Raw genomic sequence first — 27,764 nt, forward strand, 5'->3', positions numbered from 1 at the left:
TTAAGTGTTTTGAAATGGTTCTTTTATTCAGCAAGTAAGCAACAACAACAAAAAATTACACAATGGTGCAATAACTGGTCCTAACATAACATTTTTTTGGTGTTTTTCTTTAGTAGGTTTAGAAGTGGTTTTAACAAGCTCTGTTTCAAGAATAAGAACATGGATCGGTTAAATCAATATATATATATACTATCTGTGTGAACAATATAACAATATAATGAGTAGGAACAATGGGCCAGTACATGAATATGAAAATGGTGAAGCAATAAATATAGAAAAATAATATATAAAATATATGCAATATTGGGTTAAAAGAAATAATCACAAGAAAAAAGAGTATACATTATAATGAAATGAAATATCCAATCCAGGTTAACCTTTTACGTACACATAGAAATATAAGTAAAAATTGTGTTAATCGTTGTGGTCATGCAAGGTTCATTTTACCTTTAAGTATTGCATATTTATAATTGATTGATACAAAATTCAACACACCTTTAAAGCGCACTGGTTCCCGAAAGTTTAGTAGTACCAAAACAGGTACTTCTGTACTTGGTCACACGGCAAATATGGCCTCCTATTCTAATTTCATAGATTTTATCTATTATTCAAAAGAAACTATCAACAAGGATTCTACAGTGATTGAATCCTTAAGCTTTCTAGTAATACCAAAATGACCAAAATATTTTACTTACTGACAAAATTACAGCTATGTGTAGGAATCATTTTCTTTAATATTTGAACTACTTTCTTGTATATTCATTCTGACATGCCCGAATAAGTGGTTCTTAAAAAATTTAGGACCATTCTGTCCCAACATATGGAAGATGTGTAAAAAATGTAAAAAAAAATCACAGAATGTACACGTAGAAAGTTATGTAAGGATATGCAAGGATTAAGGAAATAGAAACAGACATACTTATAACTTTATATTGTCACAATGAAGTTTCACAAAAAAAGACTTAGAGAACTAATTATGATAAAGAGTTTACTTGAGTTATCGGTTTGAGAAAATACCGAAATAAAATTGAGAATGGAAATGGGAAATATGTCAAAGAGACAACAATCCTACCAAAGAGCAGATAACAACCGAAGGCCACCAATGGGTCTTCAACGCAGCGAGAAAATCCCGCACCCGGAGGTGGTCCTCAGCTGGCCCCTAAATAAAATAATGTACTGGTTCCGTGAAAATGGACGTCACACTAAACTCCAAAACATATAAAGGAACTAAAAATTAAAAAAAACATACAAGACTAACATTCGTAAAACAATAAAATATAATAAGATTTAAATTTTTTTGTTTACAAAATATGAAGTTGTTTTGTTTGTACCTTTAGTTTTCAATTTCTACGTAAATATTGATTAAAATCAAGAAACATTTGGAAAATATTCTAAACCTACATAGTGCAACTCTCCTTTTGCTTAAAATCTCGTAAATACATATTGTTGTCTCAGGTTTCGAATCTTGTGAGTTGACTTTTACATTTGTACTATATTGTAAGCCTAATAGGAGTCATAATGTTCCTACTCCTTAACAATGGTTGTAAAATGCCGTGGTACTCTTAATGAATTGGAATTGCATTGTATCCATTGTTCTCAGTTCCAGATCCCTGTTCTGAATTCAATACTGAAAAGATACACAATAAGACAAATCTCAATGATATGTACGCAATTTCATGTAATTGGTAGGGGTTCATGTTCATCTGACATGGTTCATCTGACCATGTCCTGTTTCGTTGATCAACGATAAGTTTATGCAACAAGTTTTGTTTCTTTGGTAATATTAATCATATTTATATACTTGAAAAGGTCTAGTATATGTATATACCTTAAAGATGGAAGTTTCCGTGTGTCATCAACTACATATCTTCCATAAATGCTTAAAAGGAGGTCCAAGATTAAAAAAAAGACCAAATTTATTTTTAGATTGTGTTATATAGTAATATATACAAATTAGAGAAATCACTACTGAAAACAACGACAATTTTTCCCTCACACCTGGGTATAAATAAGAAGATGTGGTATGAGTGCCAATGAGACAACTATCCATCCAAGTCACAATGTGTAAAAAGTAAACAATTATAGGTCAAAGTACGGCCTTCAACACGGAGCCTCGGCTCACACCGAACAGCAAGCTATAAAGGGCCCCAAAATGACTAGTGTAAAACAATTCAAACAGGAAAACCAACGTACTAATCTATATAAAAAACGAGAAACGAGAAACACTTATGAACCACACCAACAAACGACAACCACTAAACAACAGGCCTCTGACTAAGGACTTAGTAGCTTATCCAAGACTTCTAAAGGTTTAAAACACCCACAAAATAGATGATACAAACTATAATCGCTGTCAGGTAAAATATATTTTTAATAGTTTCATAGCTTCAAAATCTTCTTCTTGCTATAATGTTATGGCCAATGGCGCCACAAATATACTTAATCATTCCATCCATCAATATACTACTGCCGATTGCTCAAGGGGTTTGTAGGCAGTGCAAGTGGTATTTTCGGTGATGTCTCAACAGTTTAAGTTCGGAGCCCTCTCAAAAAATATGAATTTGCATTTTGTAGGGGAAAATGCAGTCCTTCCATTAATAATAAACACATTCATCTTTGACTGTCCATGGCGTTAAAACACTAAATCCCTGGGATGTGTTTAATTGATTCTAGTCTCTGATGCATGATTTTTTATATTTAATTGTTTTTGGCTTTTAACTAGCGTTCAGTAACTGCGAGTACTCTCAAATCGTACTTTCTTGTTAATTTGACCTGTTGACACATTTTTAATGCATTTCTCTTATTCAATGTTTACTTATTTTGTGTTATATCTCGTCTCACTATTTTTAATATGTACCACCTTTGATAAGTATTTAGTATGACGATAAATTTTCACTTCTGTACTCGTACTGTGAACAACAAATTCATTTATTTTGTAAAAAATGTTCCGTACTCCTAACAACAAAATTATTATATCTAAATTTACCTGTGTACGTTATTTTGTTTAACGCCATTTTGTCCCAGGTTAGAGTTGTCTTTTTGACATTGTTCCTTCACCTTTTTTTTTATTAATATTGTATCTATATTGTGTCATAGATCAAACTTGTTCGTTCAGTGTATGTTTACTTGTTTTTGTTTATATGTCTCTTTTGATCGAATTAAGCCATTGCAATTGATATTTTATGATGTGTCTCGTTTTATGTTGTAATGTTACACTACTGTTTCAGTTTAGGGTGAAGGTTGGCGCTTGTTAAAACGTTTAAACCCGCTGCATTTTTATGCACCTGTCCTAAGTCAGAAGCCTGTTGTTAAGTGGTTGTCGTTTGTTTGTGTGGTTCATAAGTGTTTCTCTTTTTTTATATAGATTAGACCGTTGGTTTTCCTGTTTGAATTGTTTTACACTAGTCATTGTGGGGCCCTTTATAGTTTGCTGTTCGGTGTGAGCCAAGGCTCCGTGTTGAAGGCCGTACTTTGACCTATAATTATTTACTTTTTATACATTGTGACTTGGATGGAGAGTTGTCTCATTGGCACTCATACCACATCTTCTTATTTATATTCATTAACAAAACTGTCACCTTATATACCATGCCGTGGTAACATATCATTGTTTATATTTGTGACCCAAAAAGGTAGTAACACTTAATGTTTAGTCATGTATTAGACAAATAAGGTTAAACTGTGAGTTTCTGCTCAATAATGACACCCCCACTTTAATATTTTGATGAATATTTCTTACATTATGTGTTAAAAAAAATTAAGTATTCAATAAATAAGAAGTTGATGAGCCATAAATCTGAAAACGTATTACATGGTAAAGCATGAAGTCTGACATCAAATATGAGGAAGCTCTTATTTGTAGTTCTCTAGAAAAAACTGACTACAATTTTATGCATGACCGTTATATGTTAGAATATCAAAGTATTCGGTCAACAAGAAGTTGACAATCGATAGAACTGATATCGCATCACACGATAAAGCATGTTCATATGAAGACTGATAAAAAAAATCAAGAAATTCTTATTTGTACAAGTTGAAATTAAACAAAATAAATGGAACTCTTTATTAGAGAAGGTAAAAATGGCCAGTTTGGTATACTTGCATTGTTTTTATTTGATTTTATTGGCTTTAAAAGTTTAAGGTAGGCGCATAATTTTTTTTGCATCTTATAAACGTGTTTTTACTTGAATTATAGTATAGAGTTTCGAGATATATGTTAAATTTTATATCAAAGACAAATTTTCACAAAACACTCGAACTTTCGAAAACTCACCCTGACAACCGATCAGACAATATTTTTATGTTAACAACATACCTAAATGTATATTAAATGATTCTGCTTAATAGCTAGTAGATACATTGATCTTTTTAAAAAATACAACTGTCATGTAAGAATGGTAATGATGCTTTGTGGATACATTTATCGGTTTTCAAGAGCTAAATTGACCATGCGTCATCCCTACAATGGCTTCCATTTTCACTAATTAAAACATTAGGTGGCGTAATGGGGAGATAATTTTGACGAAGTAGAACCTGACTGGTAGTTCCATAGAAAAAATTGACTAAAATTGCATACATGGCCTTTATATGTAAAAATATATTACAAGTATTCGGTAAACAGAATGTTGCCGATCGATGAATCTGAAACCGGATCACACGGTATAGCATGTTCATATGAAGATTGACAAATTTCGGGGAGAGACGGACGGACATACGAACAGGCATACTAATGGACGGACATACGGACGACGGGCATACGAACGGACGAACATACGGACGAACAGACAGAGGTTAAACAGTATACCCCTCCTTCGGAGCAGGGAATACATATAAAAGTTTTCAGCGACAATCAGTGTCTTTATACATTATAAGCACGGAAGAGCAATTCAAATAAAAGAAAAGAGTTCCAATGTCCCCCGCGTTGCACATACTTCATCTGTCAAATGTTATGAAGTCCAAGGGCATTACCCTTTTAAAATAAGTCGTTAGGCACTGATTTATAGTATAATATTTAGTAAAAATCTGGCAAGAATTGTACCCGTGAGAGCGCTAACGAGGCCATTTTCCATAAATTTAATATTTCCAAGGGGCATAACTCTTTTAAAAAAAGTCAATTGTCCACCATTATAGAACTTGTCCGAGATTTTGCTGATGTTAACCTATAGTATAAGTTTTATAAAAATCTGGCAAGAATTGTACCCGTGAGAGCGCTAACGAGGCAATTTTCCATAAATTTGATATTTCCAAGGGGCATAGCTCTTTTAAAAAAGGTCAATCGTCCACCATTATATAACTTGTCCGAGATATTGCTGATATTAACCTATAGTATAAGTTTTATAAACATTTGGCAACAATTGTACCCGTGAGAGCACTAACGAGGCCATTTTCCATAAATTTAATATTTCCAAGGGCATAACTCTTTTAAAAAAAGTCCATCGGCCACCATTATAGAACTTGTCCGAGATATTGCTGATATTAACCTATAGTATAAGTTTTATAAAAATCTGGCAAGAATTGTACCTGTGAGAGCGCTAACAAGACCGGACGGACGGACGGACGGATGGACGGACGGACGCCCGGTATTTCTATGTCCCCCCGCAAAAGCGTGCGCGGGGGACAAAAAGAAGGAGACCCCCTAAGGACCTATATCACATAAGAAGATGAGTATTACAAAATCATTTGTTTTCTACGTATAAGAAATAATTGATAGGTATTTGCAAAGTTAATAACTACAGGATCGAGTGAAAAAAAAAAAAAAATTCCTATGGCATTAAATGTAATATGTCAGTGCATGTACGTTTAAAAAACAATGAAAAGGTTCAAATTAAGTACTTTTCAAAGCACGGAACAATGCATTACACCAGTTTGGTAATGCTGTATTAACACGTCCATTTCATAAAAAGGCATCGTTCATTCAGATATCTTTATGAAAGTGTACCGATATGGATTTCATACAGTAAATATTTCGTGATGTAAACAATCTTTATGTGAGCTCAGACATGTTGGATTGAGACGTACATACACATAGTGCGTAAAGCGGGTAAATATGTGTTTTCTTTTTATAGAAAATACATCCTAAATGTTTCATTTTCTGTTTGTCTTGATGATAATATTAGTTATCATGGTGTAAACAGGGTTGTACAGAATTTTACAACGGTGTGGAAAATTCATAAACCCTGAGGCGCAGCCGAAGGGTGTGTACATTTTCAACACCGGTGTAAAATTCCGTCCACCCCTGATTACACCAAGATAACGAATTTATTTCTTATGAAGCGTTCCATTTCTCATTTTTATACCGGGGTGTAAAATTGAAAAAAATACTGCTTATGAAGAACTTCCACGACATCATTTGGTAACCAATGTTGCTGCGCATTGTCAAATATTACCTTTTTTAAATTTTCTTGATTTTCGAGAAATTTGGAAAATATTTTTTTTTTTTATTTTTGGGAATTTATTTTTTTTATTTTTGCACCCAAAATTTTTGATTTTTTTTTGGGGGGGGGTATTTTTTGCAATTTTAATTTTTTTTATAAATTTGGCAAATTTTTCCCCGGGTGTTTGTTTCCATCAGAAATTAAAAGAATTATGTTTGTGAGGTGTACGCATATTATATGCACATTTCGTTTTTTTTTTTTTAATTATTTCAAAAGCATCGTCTTAAAGCTTACAGATTATTTATTTCGTTGTTTATTAAATACATTGGATAAGTCCCCTAGTTATTCATCAGCTCAGTAGCCAGTACTTCGGTACTGACATGATTTATAAGAAACCTTTCTAAAACTGTTAACCTCCAAGGGGACTGGGGAATAGAAATATGGTCACTTAGGTCCTCTTCCGACCGGCAGTTAAACCCTTGCCACAGTAGGGCGTCCGTTTGGCTGTGCGGGATATTCAAGTACACAGCCACGTCCGGTCAGAATGGGGCGTGTAGAGAGTGTCACACTCACTGCAAGTTAAGAACCCTTGCAACAGCTATTTGACGTAGGTGGCCTGTTGCAAGGCAAAATTTCTGTCCATATCCAATATACCCTAATTTTCAGAGGCAGCCGACATTTCCCGACCTTCATCCCGAACGTCCTCTGTTATAGGATTAATTGTTAATTGATTCTTGTCTTGAACATGCATGAAATATTTGCCACTGGACGTTAAGCAGCCAACAATCAATCATTTAAAACTGTCCGTTTATAAATTTAAAAATTATAAAGAAACTAAGGTTTCAAATCTATCAGATAAAGTTGACCTTGGATGGAATTGGATATTTTTTTAGGTCCTTTTGGTCCTCAAATGTTTCGGTTCTTATACATCCTTGGCTTTCAAATATTCTACTTTGAACGTTCTGGGTGAAAGTAAATCCAGAAAAAAGCTTCGGACGCATAAAATTTATAAAGTGTTGTTTTCATTTTTTTTTTTATTAGATATTCCATTCAATTCAAATGTTATTGTAATATTTGTTTGGGGGTGAGGCCTCTTTTAGTAGAATATTTGGATTTGTATTGAATTTTTCTAATTTTTTACTGATTTTCCTTAGTTTTCTTGCTGCTATGTTTTTTCGTCACTGTGCTATATATATATATATATCAATCATAAAATAGTACTGTCGGTTCTAGAGACCGTTTTAAAAAGGACCCAGTGAGTTCTTATATATCCTAATACTGCAAGGTTATGTTAAAATTGAGAATGGAAATGGGGAATGTGTCAAAGAGACAACAACCCGACCATAGAGTAGACAACAGCTGAAGGCCACCAATGGGTCTTCAATGCAGCGAGAAACTCCCGCACCCAGAGCCGTCCTTCAGCTGGCCCCTAAACAAATAAGTATACTAGTTCAGTGATAATGGACGTCATACTAAACTCCAAATTATACACAGGAAACTAAAATTAAAAATGATACAAGACTAACAAAGGCCAGAGGCTCCTGACTTAGGACAGGCGCAAAAATGCGGCGGAGTTAAACATGTTTTTTGAGATCTCAACCCTCCCCCTACACCTCTAGCCAATGTAGAAAAAACAAACGCACAACAGTACGCACAGAAAAACTCAGTATAAGAGAATATGTTTTCAGAACAGAAAGTTATCATTAAATTGAAAAAAGGGTTAAATTTGATCAACATAGTAATATGTTTTTGTGACTTATTAAGAATTAATAATATTGTCCTTCGCTAAATAACAGTTTCAAACTAAAAAAAGTCAGTTTTTAAGCCAAATATTGTCTTCTTTCTTATTCATATTATCTTCAAAAAACCCGGACCATTTGTTGAAAAACCCGGACGTTTTAGATGTTTCTCTTGAAAAAACACGGACAATATAAAACACTGAATTATGAATGATTACACGGAAATTGTGCGTCGTTTGTGCTGAAAAAAACATAGGGCATTCAAAATAAGATGAACAGTCACGAATACAACTATTATATTCGCGAAATAGAAGTAAATCGAATTGATCCCATGTAGTATCACTCGAAAGAACCTGATCTACACTCGAAAAAAGTGGACCGATTCACTCAAAAAAACCCGATCTCAGCCGGACACTATACCTACCGTGAATTTGTAAACATATTTTCCATTTATTGTTTTTACCTGAACAAACATAATTTCACATATAGACATATAATATTTTACGTTTGAAAAGTCCAGTGATAATGAGCAGATCACGCAGAAAACTTAATTGTTAAAGTTACACGATGGTTATCGTTCTGACGTGTGAGATGGTGAGTGTGGATGTTCCAGACTAGAAAATAGGAACCTATGGGAAAATGCATAATGTTTAAGACCAGCAGGAACACAAAAATACATTATAATGAGGACTTGAAAATTGATGTATTAAAATATGTTTGATATATAAAATTATGTGAATAATTGATAGAAAGAAAGCCTATATGTGTTATTGTAAAGACAAAGTAAATTTATGTTTGTTAAAAAAATGTATAATGTTTAAGACCAATCGGAACGAAAACATACATTATGCTATGACTATGATAGCTATTTGAAAATTGTTGTATTGAAATATTTCTTTTATTTTGATTGCATGCCTATCATTTATGCAGATATTTTAATCAATATGCACCAAAGATTAATATCTTTAAAATGATCAATATAACAAGCTTCAGTCTTTGATTTGTTCGTGTCCTTAAACATTGTTAAATGGCTATCTTCCAAACAATCCTGACACAAACATGGCCCTTGTTGTGAAAAGTGTGTTAAACTTGATTTTTAGAGATTTCAAAAAATGTCCCCTTATTGAAAATCCAAAATAAATTTCTGTAAGTGAAATTTGAAATCACACAGGAACTATAAATTCAACTTGGCCTCTATCTTGATCTCAACCCCCAACTCTAAATTGATCTCAAAACACATTTTCACTTTTGAAGTTTTGACTTTTTAACCTCTTACCTAAAGCAACAACATTAAAAAAAAAAATTAAGACAAAACATCAAAATCATAAATACTTTGAATTTTTTTCAAAATTGAATTTTATTAAAAGTTTTGAAAATTCAAAAACCTCTTTACCTATTTTGAAGTTGTAAAACATTACATTGATCATAAGTGACATACAATTGTAAGTGTTTTTATGTCAGTCAAAGTACCTTCTTAAAGGGGCAAAATTTGAAATAGGTTGGAACATCTTTTTATTGAGAGTTTTAAAATAGATCTGTTATCGGTACTAATATAGATAACATAACTAAATAAGTATTGCTGTAGATTTATGAAAACTGTTTAACCTTCAGTCTGTGGGTGATAATTATGTACTTGGAATTATATGTTGTTTTAACAAACCATAAAAGAAAAATCTAGTATGTTGCGATATTGCTATCGGATCAACAAATGATCGAAAGATAAAATGGTCAGTAAATATAAATAAAATTTAGACTTGTTCATGTATCATGTATATGCATTGCAAAAGATACTGATGATAGTTACACAGTTTTAAAGTGGGTGGAAACCACGAGGAAACAATGGGATAATGGAAAGTATTCATATTTTGATTTTTGCACTTGTTTTACATTAAAATCTATTATTCTGCTTTTTAACGTTATACATTAAATACGTAAAAATTGGTACGTTACTATCATTAAAGTGTTTGTCAAAACGTCCTATTTCATTTCGCTTCAATTCATCGATTCACAAGTGGCCACCCCCGATGTACACGTGTGAATAATATAGACAAACACCCTGGTAAATTATTTAGTTGGTACTCTGTCTATATTCGTTTGAATAAGGACAGATCACATCATTTTTAAGTGGACAAGCGGACAAGTATGACTACCTATTATGACATGGTGGATCCTTAACTTTAAAATACAAATAAATGAAAATTTTACATTCAAACTTCAACTGTCAGTGTTAATTTGGACCACCAAATATCTAATATCTGCCAACAATACATTCTAAAATGGCCCGAGTTGGTGGTGTTACATCTTACATGGCTACCCGAATTGTTTTCCCTGTTCATTGTTACTTCCTGCCAAGACATCTAACCTTTATCTCGATTTGCCCCATGGTAGTCTAAATGTTGACCTTTTTTTGCACGCTTCAGTGTAATTGTCGGACTAAATTATGACAGTTCACTGATTCTTTGCCAGATTTATCTTATTGATATTAATCCATGAGTTTTTCTTCAATTCACAGTTTTGGCGTGATCGTCAGTTTGCAAATAAATCAGCTCAAACTTGTCCAAGGGGCCGTCTTAAACTTGCAGTGAGATGAGAGTTTCTTTGCTCCGTGTTGAAGGCCTCATTGGTACTTGGAGATGAAGAACAGCAATAAAAGCGCTGTTCCTTTGCTGTTTGTGTTTTTTGCTACGCACATACTGCTGTTGTGTCATGGATGAATACCCCATATCCTTTCTTTTCGTTTAAACAATATTCTTCGTGCGTAAATAACACAAAAACGGTGTAATCAGTTGTTGATAGAAAGATTTATGAGTATAACAAAAGGATATTTCTTTAAACGTTAGAAAGTTAAATATGACTCATTAGCTTTGATTGTCCCTTAACTGTCTTCCACCTCTTTTTTATATAGATATAAAGAGTTTTTGAAAATTAGAGTCTCGCGGGCTCCCTTTTTAGCTCAGTAGGGCCATTGATGTCAATTTAAAATCACGATGTTGGTATCTTACAAGTAATATTACTAATATTGTTTATTTAGCTCAGTTCATTCCTTGAAGATTGTTCGGTCTGTTGAAATATTTCCCTACAGGATTCGATATAACATTTAGACCACCAATAACGGCCGACCGAAAAAAGCTCAGTGGTAATGCCATACATACTAACCGTGCATGTTTTCTTGTTTATCGTCTTCATCTTCACCTATAAAAAATGAAGCAGGTAGTTTAGATGTATAATAAAACATAAATTTTGACAAGTATGTTTAGGGAGTTAACAATTTTTATATTAGTCAAAGAACAATTATGAAAGGTTTTTAAGTTTAAACCTCATATAGTGCTAAATGTTTGAATTCTTAATCGTTAAATAGACAGACATGGTGAATCAGCGAAAGAAAAATACAATGCCAAACAAAAACATGTCAGGTTGCGGGAAATTTACTAATGGTCGCAAATCAACTAATGGAAAGCTGAAATAAATAACTATGACCAGAGACATATATACACAGAGATTGGCAACTCTGTGAAATCACGTTACTTCACGCGGCCCGGAATGAAAATCTCGCCGATCAATTTCTCTACAAATCAGGGGCGAATAACCCTCGATAGCTAACCCCCCAAAAAAAACAAAGGGGAAAACTTACGTCAGATCAAATAATTTCTTTCCTAATAAGCTACTTGAAAATCGTTGTATTTATTATTTTTGTGTATTTATTGAGAAAAATATTTTCTGCTTTTCGGCATTTCTAAATATTTTAAAATAAAAATCTGGTAATGATTATAATATTGATAATGCAAGAAACATTTCTGTACTTCATTTTTTTGCTTAAGTTTGCTCCTTAATTACACATGCCAGTGAAATTATGTCTTAAGTCCGATTCTCCGGTAATTAATTCCTTAGAGTTTATGATTGTGGATTCACATGTGTGCGATTACGTTATTTATTGCCCTCCGATCACCTGACATTTGCTGGAGGCGAAGTTCTAAAGGAAATATCGCTTGGTATTTGTTTTTACAACTAAAGAAAATGCTGACATATTATATTAACCCTGGCCAGAACTTTATTTAAACAGAAGTGTTGGGCAATAATATTCAAACAGGAAAACAAACATGTTCCCTAATTGTCCTCAAAATAGTCAATCAACATATTTAGAAAAGAAATAAAATAACTTTTTCATAAATGAAAAATATTGCCAGTGGAATTTTGTCAAATGTCCGATTTTTGTCTCGTGGAAACTGATTACCGTGACTTTCAACTATAATATTTGTTTGGTGTTTCAACCGACAGCGAGACTTTTTGCACCGTTAAAAGTCAATTACATTTTCGCTATAGAGTTTTTAAAAATATTTTCAAATAGCATGAAAGAACAAGCACTTACATTTTGTTTTCGGTCTAAATAGCCTTAGCATGATACAAATTTAAGAAGTATTTGTTCGGATTGTTTATAGATTTATAATTATCACGGCTCCAATCACAGTAATTTGAATTGCCAATCTCTGTGTGTATATATATGTCTCTGCGATGACCAAACTGTATTGGTCGACCAAAGACAGCACAGAAAACTACATAACACAATCATACTAACTTTTAGATAGCTTGTTTTCATCGTCTTGGGAACCTACAAAAAATAAGCAAATATAGTTTAATAACAAAAGGAATATGTGTGCAAGTATGTCCAGGGTAATAATACTTCTATATTACTCGCGTTTGTAAGGTATTAAGTTAAGTTTGCATGTTATTAATATTTAACTGTTCGTATTTTTTAGAGCGGAAAAGATGCAGTGGACTTGGTTTCCCAAGAAAATCATAATGATGAACAAATGTTTTGCGCTTGACAAAAAGAAAATACTTAGTTTGCATCCCTGCAATTTACTCACGTAAAATCTAGCACACGTATATGAAGATTTGGTCAGTTTAAGAATGTTTTCAATTTGTTTTGGGGATTATTGTTGTTCCATAAGGAAAGCTCGCTTTATTTGACAACCATACCACATCTCCTTATTTTTATATCGCTAGTTATCTTCGGAACATAACTGTAAATAACATTGGAGAAGTAATTAAAAAAAATGTGTCTTATCCTTTGTCATTTTCCCTTGTTTTGACAGTAAAATATGTTTAATTAAAACAATATAAAAATAAGGAGTTGTGGTATGATTGCCAATGAGACAACTATCCACCAAAATTCAAATGAAGTGGATGTAAGCAATTATAAGCAACCGTACGGCCTTCAACAATGAGAAAAACCCATACCGTGTAGTCGGCTATAAAAGGCCCCGACATGAAAAATATGAAACAATGTAATTGAGAAAACTAACGGCCTAATTTATAACAAAACAGTTTACGAAAAACAAATATGACAGACATGAACCAACGACAACCACTGAACTACAGGCTCCTGACTTGGGACAGGCAATGTCCGTTTAAAAAAAGATATGATAATGTTCCGCAAAAGTTGTGTCTAGTAGGAAAACTGTTGAAAACAAATGTACGATGATATACATTCACAATTCGTCTGCAACTAAAGTAATTACGATATGAAGTCAAAAGTAGAATTATTGTGTATTTTTGATAATAATACAACATAGTGAGTGAATACCTTTAACAACAGTAAACCATCAAAATACCATAAGGCAAGGTTTACAATGCACAGATGTTGGGCAAATTATCAATGACGTCTATAACACCATATTTTGTAAAAAAAAAAAAAAAAAAGAACCAACCACCGACCAATTCTTTACATTTTTTTACACTGTCTTGTGTGTATTTGCTATGTTTTTGTCTTATCCATTGCCGTTTTCCGTCTTCTGACAAAATTATGTTTAAAGTAACACATGCGACGAAACAACGAAAATGTATATCACGCTTACATAGGTTATTGGTCGGCCTTCAACAATAAGCAAAACATATAACACATAGCAAGCTGCAAAGGCTCTGCGATTACAATTCAAATGAGAAAATTAACGTCCCGATTGATGTACAACATAATAAACGAAAACAAATATAATATACAGCCACATGCAACAACCAATGAACTACACGCTCCTCCTGGTCCCGTGTTTGGTTTTGCATACTAATATCGGTTTGTTTGAAGTCTTTGGTATATCTTTGAAAATAAAGTTTATAAAAAGGTTTTCTACGTTTCATGATACTTACCCTTTCCTTTTCTTCGTATGACAATTATAACAACAATCAAAACCAATCCAATGCCAGCTATGGAACCCACAACGATGCCAGCTTTTGTTCCTATAATATTGAAAGATTATTTTCACGCTCGACATAAAAAAGGAATTGATTAAAAGACGATGAAACAGAGTACAAACTGAATAAAGTTTTATTAGGAACAAACTACATTTGACAGGCATCATACCTACCATATGAAAGTCATGAAGCACGCTCAATTTAATTCCTTGTTCGACGGACCCGCCCGCACATATTTTTTTCTAAACGGAATTTTTTTTTGATATTCCCGCTCCCCGCATCCGGAAAAGTAATCGTGTTTTATTTCCCGCGCTGGTTTTTTTGTAAGCATTAAATAAAATAAAAAGCGATCGCCAGAACGTTTTAGTCAACGTCGAACCGCGACCCTTTAAACTGTTTCGAGCATTAATACAGATTTCTTATCAAAGTCAAGGACGATTCTTCACAAACTCCCGATTTTCGCAGAAGGAGGAGAAGTGTTGCCTTCAACTGCAATATCGTTTGCCGGCGGATGTTTTGTCATATCAAGATTTTGATTGCTATTGATTTTCAAGGTCATAGTGGGACTTAGAAATTAGAAGGAGATGTATGTGCTAATACAGACACCTTTAAGCAAAACTATCTATACCCGCTGCATTGTTATGCACCTGTCCTAAGTCAGGAGCCTGTTGTTTGTTGTTTGTTGGTGTGGTTCATAGGTGTTTCTCGTTTTGTATATAGATTAGACCGTTGGTTTTCCTGTTTGAATTGTTTTACACTAGACATTTTGAGGCCCTTGATAGCTTGCTGTTCGGTGTTAGCCAAGGCTCCGTGTTGTAGGCCGTACTTTGACCTATAATTGTTAACTTTAAATATATTGTGACTTGGATGGAGAGTTGTCTCATTGACACTCATACCACATCTTATTTATATAGAAAGTGTTAAAAAGACAGAGAACACAAATGAGAACACCAAAACGTTGGAGACACAGACAACCAATATATAATACAAAAAACTAAAATGTACACACACCGACGAACAGCTTGAACCTCTAAAAACTGGGGGTAAACTCAGGTGTTCCGGAAAGATGAGCAGTTCCTGCTTCTTGCAAGACACCCGCCGTGTTGCTAGTTATAAGTCATGTCCGGTGAAGGAGGAAAGACATCTATGATAATACAATGGAGATAATTTTAAGGCCGCTGAATTAATTATTCAATTATTCAGTCAAGATCTGATGTCCTCAAGAGTAACAGTAATACAAGAAGTCATAAATATGCTGCAATTAAAAGTGGGCTTTCTCTTCGAATATTCCAGAATAAGATAATTACAACATGACTTAACGAAATGAGATAGACAAGTGCTTTGTACCTCATTGCGTGAATATCGGTAGAATTCAATTTAGTACAAATATTCTGAAAATGTTTGTATTTTGACATTTAATATAATTAAAACTTTAGTTTCTGTTAATTTCTTTTGTGCAATGAAGTAAACGTTTTAAGTAAACACGGTTAAGACATTGGAATAAAACTTATTGTTTGCAATCATTGATAAACATTAAAACAAATATCCTTTGCCAATAAAATTGACATAACTCTTTTTCAAGAGCTTTTTTTCTGCTTTTGTGAGAAAGAGAAATTATAATCTTCTTGTACGAAGAATTTTCTTTTTCTTTTTCTTCTAGTGGAACAGAAATTGCAACTTTTATCATGTAGTCTACAAACATGTGCACTTTGTTTGTGTTTAGTGTTAAAACCTTTTGAAAACATAAAGGATATACATGTTTACTGGGAATCTCACAAATCTAATTCAATCCCGTCAATACTCGAATGCGAAGTTTATGTTAAATTGATAAAATTGAGAATGGAAATGGGGAATATGTCAAAGAGACAACAACCCGACCAAAGAGCACATAACAGCCGAAGGCCACAATGGGTCTTCAACGCAAAGAGAAAATCCCGAACCCGTAAGTGGGCCTCAGCTGGCCCCTAAAAATGTGTACTAGTGCAGTGAAAATGGACGCCATACTAAACTCCAAAACATATAACTGAACTAAAATTAAAAAAACATACAAGACTAACAAAGGCCAGAGGCTCCTGACTTGGGACAGGCGCAAAAATGCGGCGGGGTTAAACATGTTTTGTGAGATCTCAACCCTCTCCCTATACCTCTAGCCAATGTAGAATAAAGAAACACACAGCAATAAAACTCAGTTTAAAAGAAGTCCGAGTCCGATGTCAGAATAGGTAACAAAAGAAACCAAGCAAAATGACAATGATACATACATTAACAAAGGACTACTAGCAGTTACTGACATGACAGCTCCAGACCTCTATTAAATTGATTCAAAGATTATGTCTTCAACATATGAAAATCAAGCACAATCCCTCCCGTTAGGGATTTAGTAATTTATGTTAAATGTGTAAACGATTGCCTAAGCTATAGTTAATTACGAGTTTGCCATAGTATGTATCCTTGATTATTATATACAACAGAATATTGAATTCTAGATTTCTTTATTTTAATTATCTTTAGATTTCTTTCTCAACAACATAAGCGTCTCCTGTTATTGTGGGAGATTAGGTTTTATAAATATTAGCTTGTTTTCTTTTGTATGTGCATGAGCCAAGTTTATATTTACCTTAATTTAAAAAACCTACTTATATAAAAATAAAATATGGAGCACTCGCAGATAGAAGGTTTTTTTCCGTAACTATGAACGAAAAAAAATATAGACATGCAGCACAAGAGGATAAACTGTTAGAAACAGAAAAAAAACCTTGAAAAACTTTGAAAGACAGAATTGTTTTATTGCTCTTACACCTCAGTACCTCTGTCCGATAAAAAAAATTATGTGGAAATTGACAGATCTAGAACAGAGACAAACTTTTACATTCTCACTATTTATCGAAATTTCGTTCTTCACCAGATATAACGTAAAGTAAAAATAAGTACACTATTATAACTACATAATTTATGTAAGGCTTAAAAAATAATACTTGATCCACTTAGAATACTCACATAGACGTGACAGAGACTGAACGACTAAACTATGAAGTAAAATACCTATCACTATTCTTAATTTTAAAGCATACACCAATAAATATCCAAAGTCATTCACTACATCTTTTGTTAAAGGGTCATTATCTACGAGATATAATAAAAAGTTAAAATATTTTTTGTTCAATCATTAATGAAGTGAAATAGTGAAATAATAATTCGCTTTTAGCAGTCAGTTTGGTTCAATTTTGTCAAAATAAGTCAAGAAACATCGCTGATGAATTATTCACTTGCAAGTGAATAATTCGACCTTATTGAATCCGTATTCATGTGACCTTTAACTTAACCCCTAAGCTAGAGATGAGTTACTCATGAATTAGGTGTTTTCAGTTGAAAAAATGACAACACTGAAAGTGAAACAAGGGTTAACCATTTTATTGACTGATTCGGTCAACAAAAACTCATGGTTATACAAGTAAAAACGATGATTAACATATATTTTTAACCTATATAAATATGAAATCAAACAGACCTAGAAAAATCCCATGCACGAGTTCACTATCTATTTATATCTATATTTATGTTTATATCGGGTTATATGACCGTCAGCAGTCTTTGGGGGCCACCTCGATGGTAAATTAGATGGCGTCTAGAGTTAAATACACACGGAATGCTGATACATTTTATCGAGCCCATGCATTGTAAATTGTTTATTTTAGACTTTTTAAAATTTAGATATATGTTTTAGTATGTTATAAATCAAATATGAGAATTTGAGTCAAATCGGTGAACATGAATTTGACAGCTAATGCCACTTTAAGAATATAAAAACAATTCTTCTTTGTTCCATTAAGGAAATAATTTATTTAGCAGATCAACGAGTAAATCAAGAGTGAAAAGATGGAAAAGTCCATAAAAACTTGAAAGCAATGAAGGTCTCATAAATGCATCTGACCTCGTCTAATGTAGCAACCACCTATCAAGGAAACAATGATAGGTAACACACACTCTAGAATATCCTTTGTGCGCTTTATACTTCATATGCAGGCGCTGCTGAAATGTTGCTTACTAGAAATGGAAAGATAATCCTTGGAAAACGGATTTTATTTCCTTTCAAGTAAAATAAGGTCTCAACCGACTCTAATTTTAAATTTCTAGATGAATGCCAAGATTTGAAGCAGACTTTACTGAATTCAGCTTTTATTTCAAGACCGATTTGATGGATGCGTTCAATATTTTCACTCACCAAACTATGAATTATTTACTGAGAGGACATCAGTTTTATGTATAGCTTAACGTGAAGTTAAAGAATATTGTAAGCTTCTTTTCATTCTTCATGAGAAGCTCCTGTTTTAAGTGAATAAAGGAACAAGTTTGTAAGAAGGAGCACAGTTTATTCCCATAGAAATACCGATCGTCTTTCGAAATGCATCCTTCAAACGTAACAAATATGTTTTCAATAAAAGAATCAAACATCTTTCACGATTCGGTTTCAAATAACTTTTTTTTAACTTAAAGTTGTTCGACTTTTTACATCGTACGATTGATTTGTTCGTTACACAAGACCGTTTTCAATGTAGCAAATATTTTAAGAAGAATACTGTAGGAGCCTACTGTCGAGTTAAAATTATAAAAACTTTGTTATGAAGGTTGTTCAGATTTAATGCTATAATCCAAAGAAAATTATTCTTTATATAATTTTTTTTCTTGGAAAACCTAGGCAAATTGTCATCTTATGAAGCAATAATGGGCTAAAACAAAACAAACATTTCAAACAACAACGCAATACAGCGTTCATAAGTTAAAGTATAATTTGTATGAGACAAACAAACGAGATTGAGTCAATGATAAATGGAATAAAGCAAAAACATTTTATCCAAATATGATAACTGCATATACTTTTCAGTTGGTAGTACACATTTTAAAAATAGACAGAACAATGCCTTTCATATGCCCGTGATTTCTATGATGTCTTTAGGTGCTGTTAAAAATTTAAAAAGGGTGAATGTAAATGAAATGGCAATGATAATATGTATTTTCTATATGAGCCGCTGAAAATAAAAAAATAAAAAAGTTATTTGCATCTCAAATTGAAATAGACGCTACACAATGTACTATTCAGAAAGGCCTCGATGATAAAAATTCAAGTCAAATTATTTGCTGATACCAGGTGTGGCCACCTTTCGTAGAAAGACAAACGTTTTTATTGAAAACTCAATAATTCATTCGATTATATATTTAATAGAGATACACAACTGCATTGTGTATTGACGTTGCTAATAGTTTCATAAAAATCAGGTCACTCGATAAGAAGCTTTGAAAGGCAATTGAATGTACATATGATCAACGATCATAACGATACAAAAACATATGAAGAGAACAACAAACCGGTTTCAACAAAAAACCTTTGACTACACAACCTGGTACCTTTAAGTTGAATGAATGTTATAGAGGCTATCAACAACAACAAAAACCCAAAGGAAATCACGCTGTTGGTACCTTACTGTCTACTTTTGTTTATATAGTTCTCTTAAATTCAGAATGATTGTTTATTTTGATAAAATATTTAATAGTAGGCTTCAATGTTATATATTGATCGAACGAAAGATAGCACATAACAAATGGTTATGGAACATTGACAATTATACTTACCACTCGATAATCCGCTCTTGTCATCTTTTCGATCTACAAAAATTAAAAGTAAACAGAAATCTTCATTTGCAACAAAACACTGTATATAAGTAAGTACAGGGTATTTGATTAAGTTTGTTTAAAATTGAACATAATATAGTTGTCAATGAGACAACATTCCGCGAAATATCAAATGACGTAGAAGTTAGCAACATATACATGTTTGCATAAAGACATGTAAAATCAAGACTACCTATGTCAGTAGACCGATAGATAGCACAGAATAAATCGTAATGCTACATCCATGACATAAACAAACATACTCACCAACTAATAACCCTCCTCTGTCATCTTCAGGAGCTACAAAAAAAACCATTCATATCCACAAAAAGAGTAAGCAAAGAGAAATTAAATGTGCATAGCTATGGTTTGATTTAATGTTTCTCAAACAAAAACACTTGTGTGTAAACTTCATAAGTTTGAACCTCATATTTGTAAGTGTTATAAAGAATATGAATTTGACATTGAATTGGCTAGACTACAATTCAAAACAAAAGCTTAGGGTTAAATAAAAAGGACCCACATCCACATGCAAAAACAAAAATTAAAACAATAATGTTAATAATAATATTCATAACAGTGATAATTATAATGATAATTACTTACTCAAATCAACTTGAACTTTAAAATGGACTGATGTGTCTCCTATATGTGCACAAGTCCATTGTATGTCAGTTTCATTTGCCGTCAAAACACTGAAATCTACATATATCGCAGACGTGCTGTGTCGAAAACTATAGGGTGGAGAAGATGTAGTCAAACAGCCAGATGTAAAACACGTTGACATAGCTTTTCCATCTTTACTCCAAACCGCTTGAGTAGAAAATTCGGGAATTTCACATTTCAGACTGTATGTTGTAGAACCCACTTTATTACTTCCATTATACGAAACCGTAAGGGCTCCTACAACCACAGAGTTCTGTTAAACTTTAGTAACTAAATTGTCAACTGTCCTTGATTCATTTGAAGTCATATTCTTTTTATAAAATTTAGAAGATGTTTAAATCAATCAAGAGGTGTAAAATTTAACCCCATTAACATCGTGTAATTGAATAAGACTTGAAAAATTTTAATGCTTACCAGTCAATAATAAATCAGTTGACCTAATATTATCATTAGTTAAAACAGTCCTGTATATGCGGCGTTCACATGGTGCCGATAATGGCTCCCATTTGAGTTCAGAATGTGCCAAATGCAAAGGTTCACTATTTGATCACTGTCTGATCTCTGTCGGATCGCATTCGGAAGAATCGGGAAGCTGTCGGGACATGTATAGTCGTTTTTCTTTTAAATGGAAAAAGATACAAATAGGATCAGAATCAGATTAAGAAGGAGATTATTGGGACGAATTTGACTGGTAACGGCTGAATCGAGACGCTTCTTGAACAATTCTTATTGTCGTGAATAAAACTTGTTTTTACAATCTTATTAATTTCCAGCCACGAATCTCAGAATCTTGATCAGATTTAACAAATGTTAATCGGGAGTGGTTCTATCAAGGACGGCAGTGACAATCCTAAAAATGTTAATAAGGATTTAAATGTGACTATTATTCTATGTTACACTGTATTACAATACTTCAATGCACCGTACCTTCCTTACGTATACTCGTATTACATGTATTAGTATGTAACATTGCAATATTTACGTTTTAAATCACTACAAATCTACTGTCACTTTAATGTTATATTTGTTATCTACAATTTGTCGAAAACTTTAACACAGTGACTATACATTTTTCCAAAAAAAATAGAAAATATTGTAAAATCTTCCAACACACATTTCAGCAATAAATGAGTGGGAAAATCATCACAGAGAGACATAAAACGTGAACATAAAAACATAAAGAAAACAATCTTACCATAAACTGAAGACACTTCAAACATCCACAGTGTTACAACTGCTATCGAAACCCAGATATGCATACTGCCTGCAAAATATTCTGAATTGTAATTACACGTTTTAGATAATCTGATAAGGATACGCAGTACAATCGCTGTTATCATAACAACCCATTGGACTAACTCTTATTTTATATGAAACAAATTATTATTAGCATGTTATATTGTATCAAGCAATGTACATGTATGTTAATTTGAATGTCTGTCACCTTGATGCGATATGACCAAATCTGAGGTTTTAAACACTTAGTTTTACCACATTAACTAAATATATTTCATCTGCACTATTCATTCCAATAAAGCAAACAAATATTACTATCCGGAAATCACTATTTCATATTTCGTTTTATTTTCAGTTACAGCGAACTTGACCATTGACCTGTTGACCCCATTAAGCAAGTACATCTGAAGTGACCTTCCATCATTTATTTTCAAACTTTAGAATTTTTTTAATAACAGTGACCTTCATCTTTGGACTGTTGACACTTAAATCAATAGGCATCTTTTTCTTTCTTATATATATCATCTGTATAAGTTTCATGCTAATAAAACAAGGGAAAGGTAATAAACATCTAGAAATAATTTATCCAAATTAATCCTACTTTTTTAGTTACAGTGACCTTGGCCTTTGCCCTGTTAATCCCAAACTCGATAGGTGTCTTTCCCTTTTCGACATTTTCCATCCGTAAAGTTTCGTTTCAATCCACCAAAGGAAACTTAAGTTACCATCCGGCAAACAATTTTCTTTCACATTTTTTTTTCTTTTTTCAGAAATAGTCACCTTAACTTTTGACATATTGACCCCACAATCAACAGGGATTCTTCTCCCTTCAATGTATCTTTTATCTGTATCAGGTAATTTCAATTATGTAAGGAAAGCTAGAGTTACCATCCGAAAATATTTTTTTCCATTTTTGTTTCTATTTCAAGTAACAGTTACCTTGACTTTTGACCTATTGACCTCAAAATCAATATTCTTTTTCTCCCTTTTTATATCAACCTTCCGTATTTTTTTCATTCTAGTTAATCAAAAGAAACTCAAGTTACCATCCGGAAATCATTTTCCCAAAATATTTCTATTTTAAGTAACAGTGACCTTGACCTCTGAACAATTATCCCAAAATAAATTCTCCTACTTCCATATATCTTTCATCTTTTTAAGATTTATTCAATCAAATTTCAAAATACCTCAAATTAAGCTATAAATGACCCCGATTGACGAAATGTAAACCAATTTAAAAGATAAAACTAACGACTTGATTTATGGTAAAAAATTAACAAAAAAAAATATTGCAGACAGCCAACAATGCCAGCCACTGAATTACAGGCCCCAGACATGGGAAAAGCACATAAAGAATATGTCGGGGTACAGTGTAAAATGTTAGTGAGCGCAAAAACATATCCCTGAACAGGGACAGTGGTGTGATAACAAATTGGAAATCTGGGTTTGAAAGGAAACACCAGTTTACCATAGGTCACCGTACGTCCTTCAACAAGGAGCAAAAATGAAACGTATTGTAAGCTTTAAAAAGCCCGGACTTGACAAATGTCAAAATAATTTAAAAACGATAACTGATCTATGTTAAAACTATAAGCGAAAAACAAATATAACAGACAGCAAGCAACAACAACAACTGAATGACAGGATCCTGACTTGGGACATGCATGTAAAGAACACCCCTTTACCTCGGACAGTGGTATAACAGCACAACATACAAACATACTGTTCAACATCAGTTGGAAAGGACTTGACTCATCAGATCGACCAAAAGCACATAAAAACAACAAAAGACCCGAAGTATCGAAATAGAGTATTCGCAGTTACTGAAAGCTGGTTCCTAGTTTATAAATCATCTAAATATCAATCAGAACAGATCCAACAGATGTAGTGTAAAGATGTCATAAAGAGTACGAGAAAAGCATGACTTTGTACAATGTCAATATAAGCATCGACATAATGTTGAATCATAAGTGTTCATACCTGTATATCAATATATATTCAGTTGTGTTTTATTTATCAAAAGCAAAATCAATAGAAGTACTGATAAAGAAAATATCCAAATAAAAGAGCTTACTACATCACACTAAATTTTGAAATTATGTCCCTATGTCTCTCTTTCTTTCTCCCTAAATTTATGTATACCAATACATACTGCAATAACATGTAAAGAATAATGATATCTACAGTTGAGAAGGTCAGTAAACTAGTATATGTAAAGTAACATATCTTAAACTTTACAATGAGGAATGAGTTTCAAATCACATAGATTTTATGGAAACTTATTGCAATATGGAATGTACAAATTATGAAATTTGTATTACCTTTATTACCTTAATTGGTTTTTCACGATTGGATGAACATTTAACCGCAATCGCACACTTGGATAGATGTTATAGATATGCATAGATGAAGTCATGAAACCAAAAAACTTGTCAAAATACGAAGTAAAAAAATAGTAAACTTAAGGTAATCTTATTACCAAACAAAATCCTTTCAATAGCAGTGTGATGCATTCCTGGTGAAAGCTGTGCAAAACTGTTCTCTCACAGTGTTTATATTGTTTTAAGTTTAAAATGCTGTTTCTGTCATGAGAAGTAATGGTTATATCGTATTTTATTTCGCTGTTTGCTATTCCACTTATAATAAGTATTCCTACCATTATTTTTCGTCGAAAGTTTTAGATTACGCTTTGGATGTTCCAACAAAGCATCAATCATATATCCTTAGTTAATACTAAATTCAGATTCATTTGCAAATGGTAAATTTTTTAAACTTTTAATTTCTTATAAATAAATAAGACTTGAAATTATAAAACTAATTTCAGAACTTTAATTCCGAACTACACGATTTTTACTTTAACTCGACCATTTACCGAAGTTTAACTCTATCCTTAACTCGACACGTAACTCTCACTTCAATTCCATTGCTAGACTTATATAAATATTTTGACTACTACATAATTACCTATTGTATTAAAATCACAATAAGTACACTCAACATGTACTTAAACCTTTTGATTATTTATTTTGTACAGTATAAATTTATACCAAGAGACCATGTGGGACACGAAGTGACATCAATTATAATTAGTCTTTTTGTTTTCAGTAAAAGTGGAATAAAAAAAAAAACATAAAATATGAGCGTAATGATTAGATCGTTCTCTAAGACTTTTTTATTAGTTTTGAGTCATTATTTGTAAACAATGATAAATTAAACTTAAATTGACCGATAGATAACAAACTTACTTTAAACATGTCCAGCCATCAAATTACATGAACCATTGTAGACACGGACCTTAATTCTATGAACATAATATGTTTAAACCAATATCTTATCGACGGGGTTGTAACTAGCGTTCACAATGGTGTGATGATTGCATAATCATAATATTGGATACTAATCATGTAGTGCGCAATGCATTAATTCTGGTGTATAACTTCGTTAACAAAATTTGGAATCTTTGCAGCCTTTCCAGAAACACCTCAATAGGCGCAGTCGCAATGTTGCAAAAAATCCAAATTTCCTAGTAGGACAACCCTTCAGACCGTCTGTCGAACCACAATATCCTGTACTGCAATTGCATGGAAGTTTTCATGAATGAACAAAGCAATCGCTAAAATGATGCTCAACAGGGGGCCTTGAAAGGGTATAACAAAGATCTTTCAGAATGTGTTATTTCATTTTGAAATAGAACTACTCTGCAGACGGCCATTTCGTGTGCTGAAATATTTGTCTTTCTATATGTCATAGATTTATCGTTTTCGTATATATCTCTTATTAGTATTGTTGCACAAATTTTATGATTGAGGAAATTTTTTTAATATGTACTTTAATTTGATCTGAACTTTTGAATAAAATATTAATAAGTTTACCTTTTATTTTCAAAGAAATCTGTTTTTCTTTTCATTGAATATCCTTTACTAACTTAACATTGTTTATTTATACCGTCAACTGGGGTCATACATCTGCGCAGTGAAATACTTTTTCATTTCTGAAATACTATGTAACATGAGCGTTTATTTTGTATGGTTCTTTGTTTGGTATGCCGACATGAAAGGTAAAACAATTCAATGAATTGTTTATTTTGAATATGAAACGAAGAATGACCTCTAAATAAAAGAATTGAAAATTTCAGATATATGATTAGTTCTTTTAGAACAGAAAAACCCTACTTAAATAATCGTACCCATTTAATATTAGCATTTAGTGAATGTGTTTATTTTCAACTGTGTAGAGATATTTTTTAAATACTTGAAATGATTGAAAAGCAGACATATCTAGATAAATATATATATGTTTGTGTGTGTGAGGGGGTTTCTGCACTTTAACTTGATTTAAACTATTGTTAAAGTAGATTGGTAGATCTAAATATGAATAAATGTGTTGTCATTCAATCATGTTCTCCTTTATCTTTTTTTCCACGAAAATTTTAGTTTCTCATTTCGTGGAATATGGCCTCATTTGGAGGTTATACACCTGCAAAATTACACACTATTACAATTCTAAAATTGATTTAAATTTGAACTTTTACTTTTGATGACAGTGCTTTTGGTTTGCCCACACAAAATTATAGAAATCAAATTACTAAATGCTGCAACATGAAATCCTCAGGTGAATTCTTTTAACAATGAAAACAAATTATAAAAAAGTAAAAATCAACCATCACTTTAATGATCGTCTTACAAAAATATATCTACCTTGTACTATTCCTAATTTTTACACGCACGCTAAATTTTTCTAGACACATGTTTTAGTTCGTTTATAGTTAGTTTTTTTATATACATAAAATATTTGAAAATAAAAAGTGACTGTATTTTTATAAAAATATGGTAATGGATAATAATGTGTTATAATTGAAAACAAAATGAAACAGAAATAAACTTACACAAAAATAAAAAAGAAAATGCATGTAGACGTTGACCTAAGGTCATCTTTAATAGGTAAATATCTTGGCAATATTTTAATCTTAGTATCGACAACTCTGTGAGTTAATTAGAAGTAGATTATCAAAATTCTTCCATCCAAAACAAATTCTCTACAAATTAAAACTAGTGAAGATATTACTTCAGACACACAACATACCAGGTTCTTGGCTTGGGACATGCACATGGACTTATGGAGGCCTTAGAGTTTTTTAATCAAATGACTAAACGATAATGTCGACGAGAAGAGGAGCACAGTTGATTCGCAGGAGAATGTAAACATTTCAAACATATTGACAATGCAAATCAAAATCTAAATGTCAGTTTCAGTAATATAACATTATTTTAGAACCAGAGCATGAAATGTTCCATACTAGAACAAGAAATGTGTATCTACAATACCATTTTTTTAGATTAAAAAGTTAAATCACAAAAATACTGAACTCCGAGGAAAATTCAAAACGGAAAGTCCCTAATCAAATGGCAAAATCAAAAGCACAAACACCAAACACATCAAACGAATGGACAACAACGGTTATATGACTGGCTTGGTACAGGCATTTTCTTATGTAGACATTTATGTAAATTTCTTTCCAATCAAAATTAGATTTCTTTCAATCTGTCTTTTTTCATATCCTATTATGATTTCCTTACGTGTTTCAAAGTCAGTTATCAAGCAATTACATAGTTTTTAATTTCTTATCATTTGGTCTCTTGTGGAGAGTTGTCTCATTGGCAATCATACCACATCTTCTTATTTTAATATGTTATGTAGTTAACACAAACAATACATATCAGGACTTTGTCTAAGCAAAAACAACAGATTTGTCATATCATTTAGATAGATGCTTAGCGTCACATGTGTCTCTGAAAATAGATCTAGCATGGATGATCATAGACCAATGACCTTACTTCGATTTTTGACCATATCTACGGCCTTACAGCTGTAACACCTTCCGAAAGATCAGTTTTAA

At 32.5% G+C, this 27,764-nt stretch overlaps 1 protein-coding gene across 2 annotated transcripts; it reads right to left on the minus strand.

Annotated features, from left to right (window-relative positions):
• LOC127703035 (uncharacterized) lies at positions 1–25,842 on the minus strand. Of its 2 annotated transcripts, none has more exons than XM_052207417.1 (9): positions 25,741–25,842; positions 21,828–21,896; positions 20,573–20,869; positions 20,234–20,266; positions 19,928–19,960; positions 14,255–14,344; positions 12,687–12,719; positions 11,270–11,305; positions 1–1,627 (listed from the first exon to the last, which is right to left on the minus strand). In XM_052207417.1, exons 2-9 carry the CDS (start codon positions 21,889–21,891, stop codon positions 1,563–1,565), a joined length of 651 nt encoding a protein of 216 aa, XP_052063377.1. In that variant the 5' UTR covers positions 21,892–21,896; positions 25,741–25,842; the 3' UTR covers positions 1–1,562. The 2 variants fall into 2 exon arrangements, with proteins under 2 accessions (XP_052063377.1, XP_052063378.1); XM_052207418.1 differs by lacking the exon at positions 25,741–25,842 and adding an exon at positions 25,114–25,238.
• Positions 25,843–27,764: the final 1,922 nt, after the last annotated feature.

The sequence above is a fragment of the Mytilus californianus genome, unplaced genomic scaffold (genome assembly GCF_021869535.1).
Source record: "Mytilus californianus isolate M0D057914Y unplaced genomic scaffold, xbMytCali1.0.p SCAF_5, whole genome shotgun sequence".
Classification (NCBI taxonomy): Eukaryota; Metazoa; Mollusca; class Bivalvia; order Mytilida; family Mytilidae; genus Mytilus; species Mytilus californianus.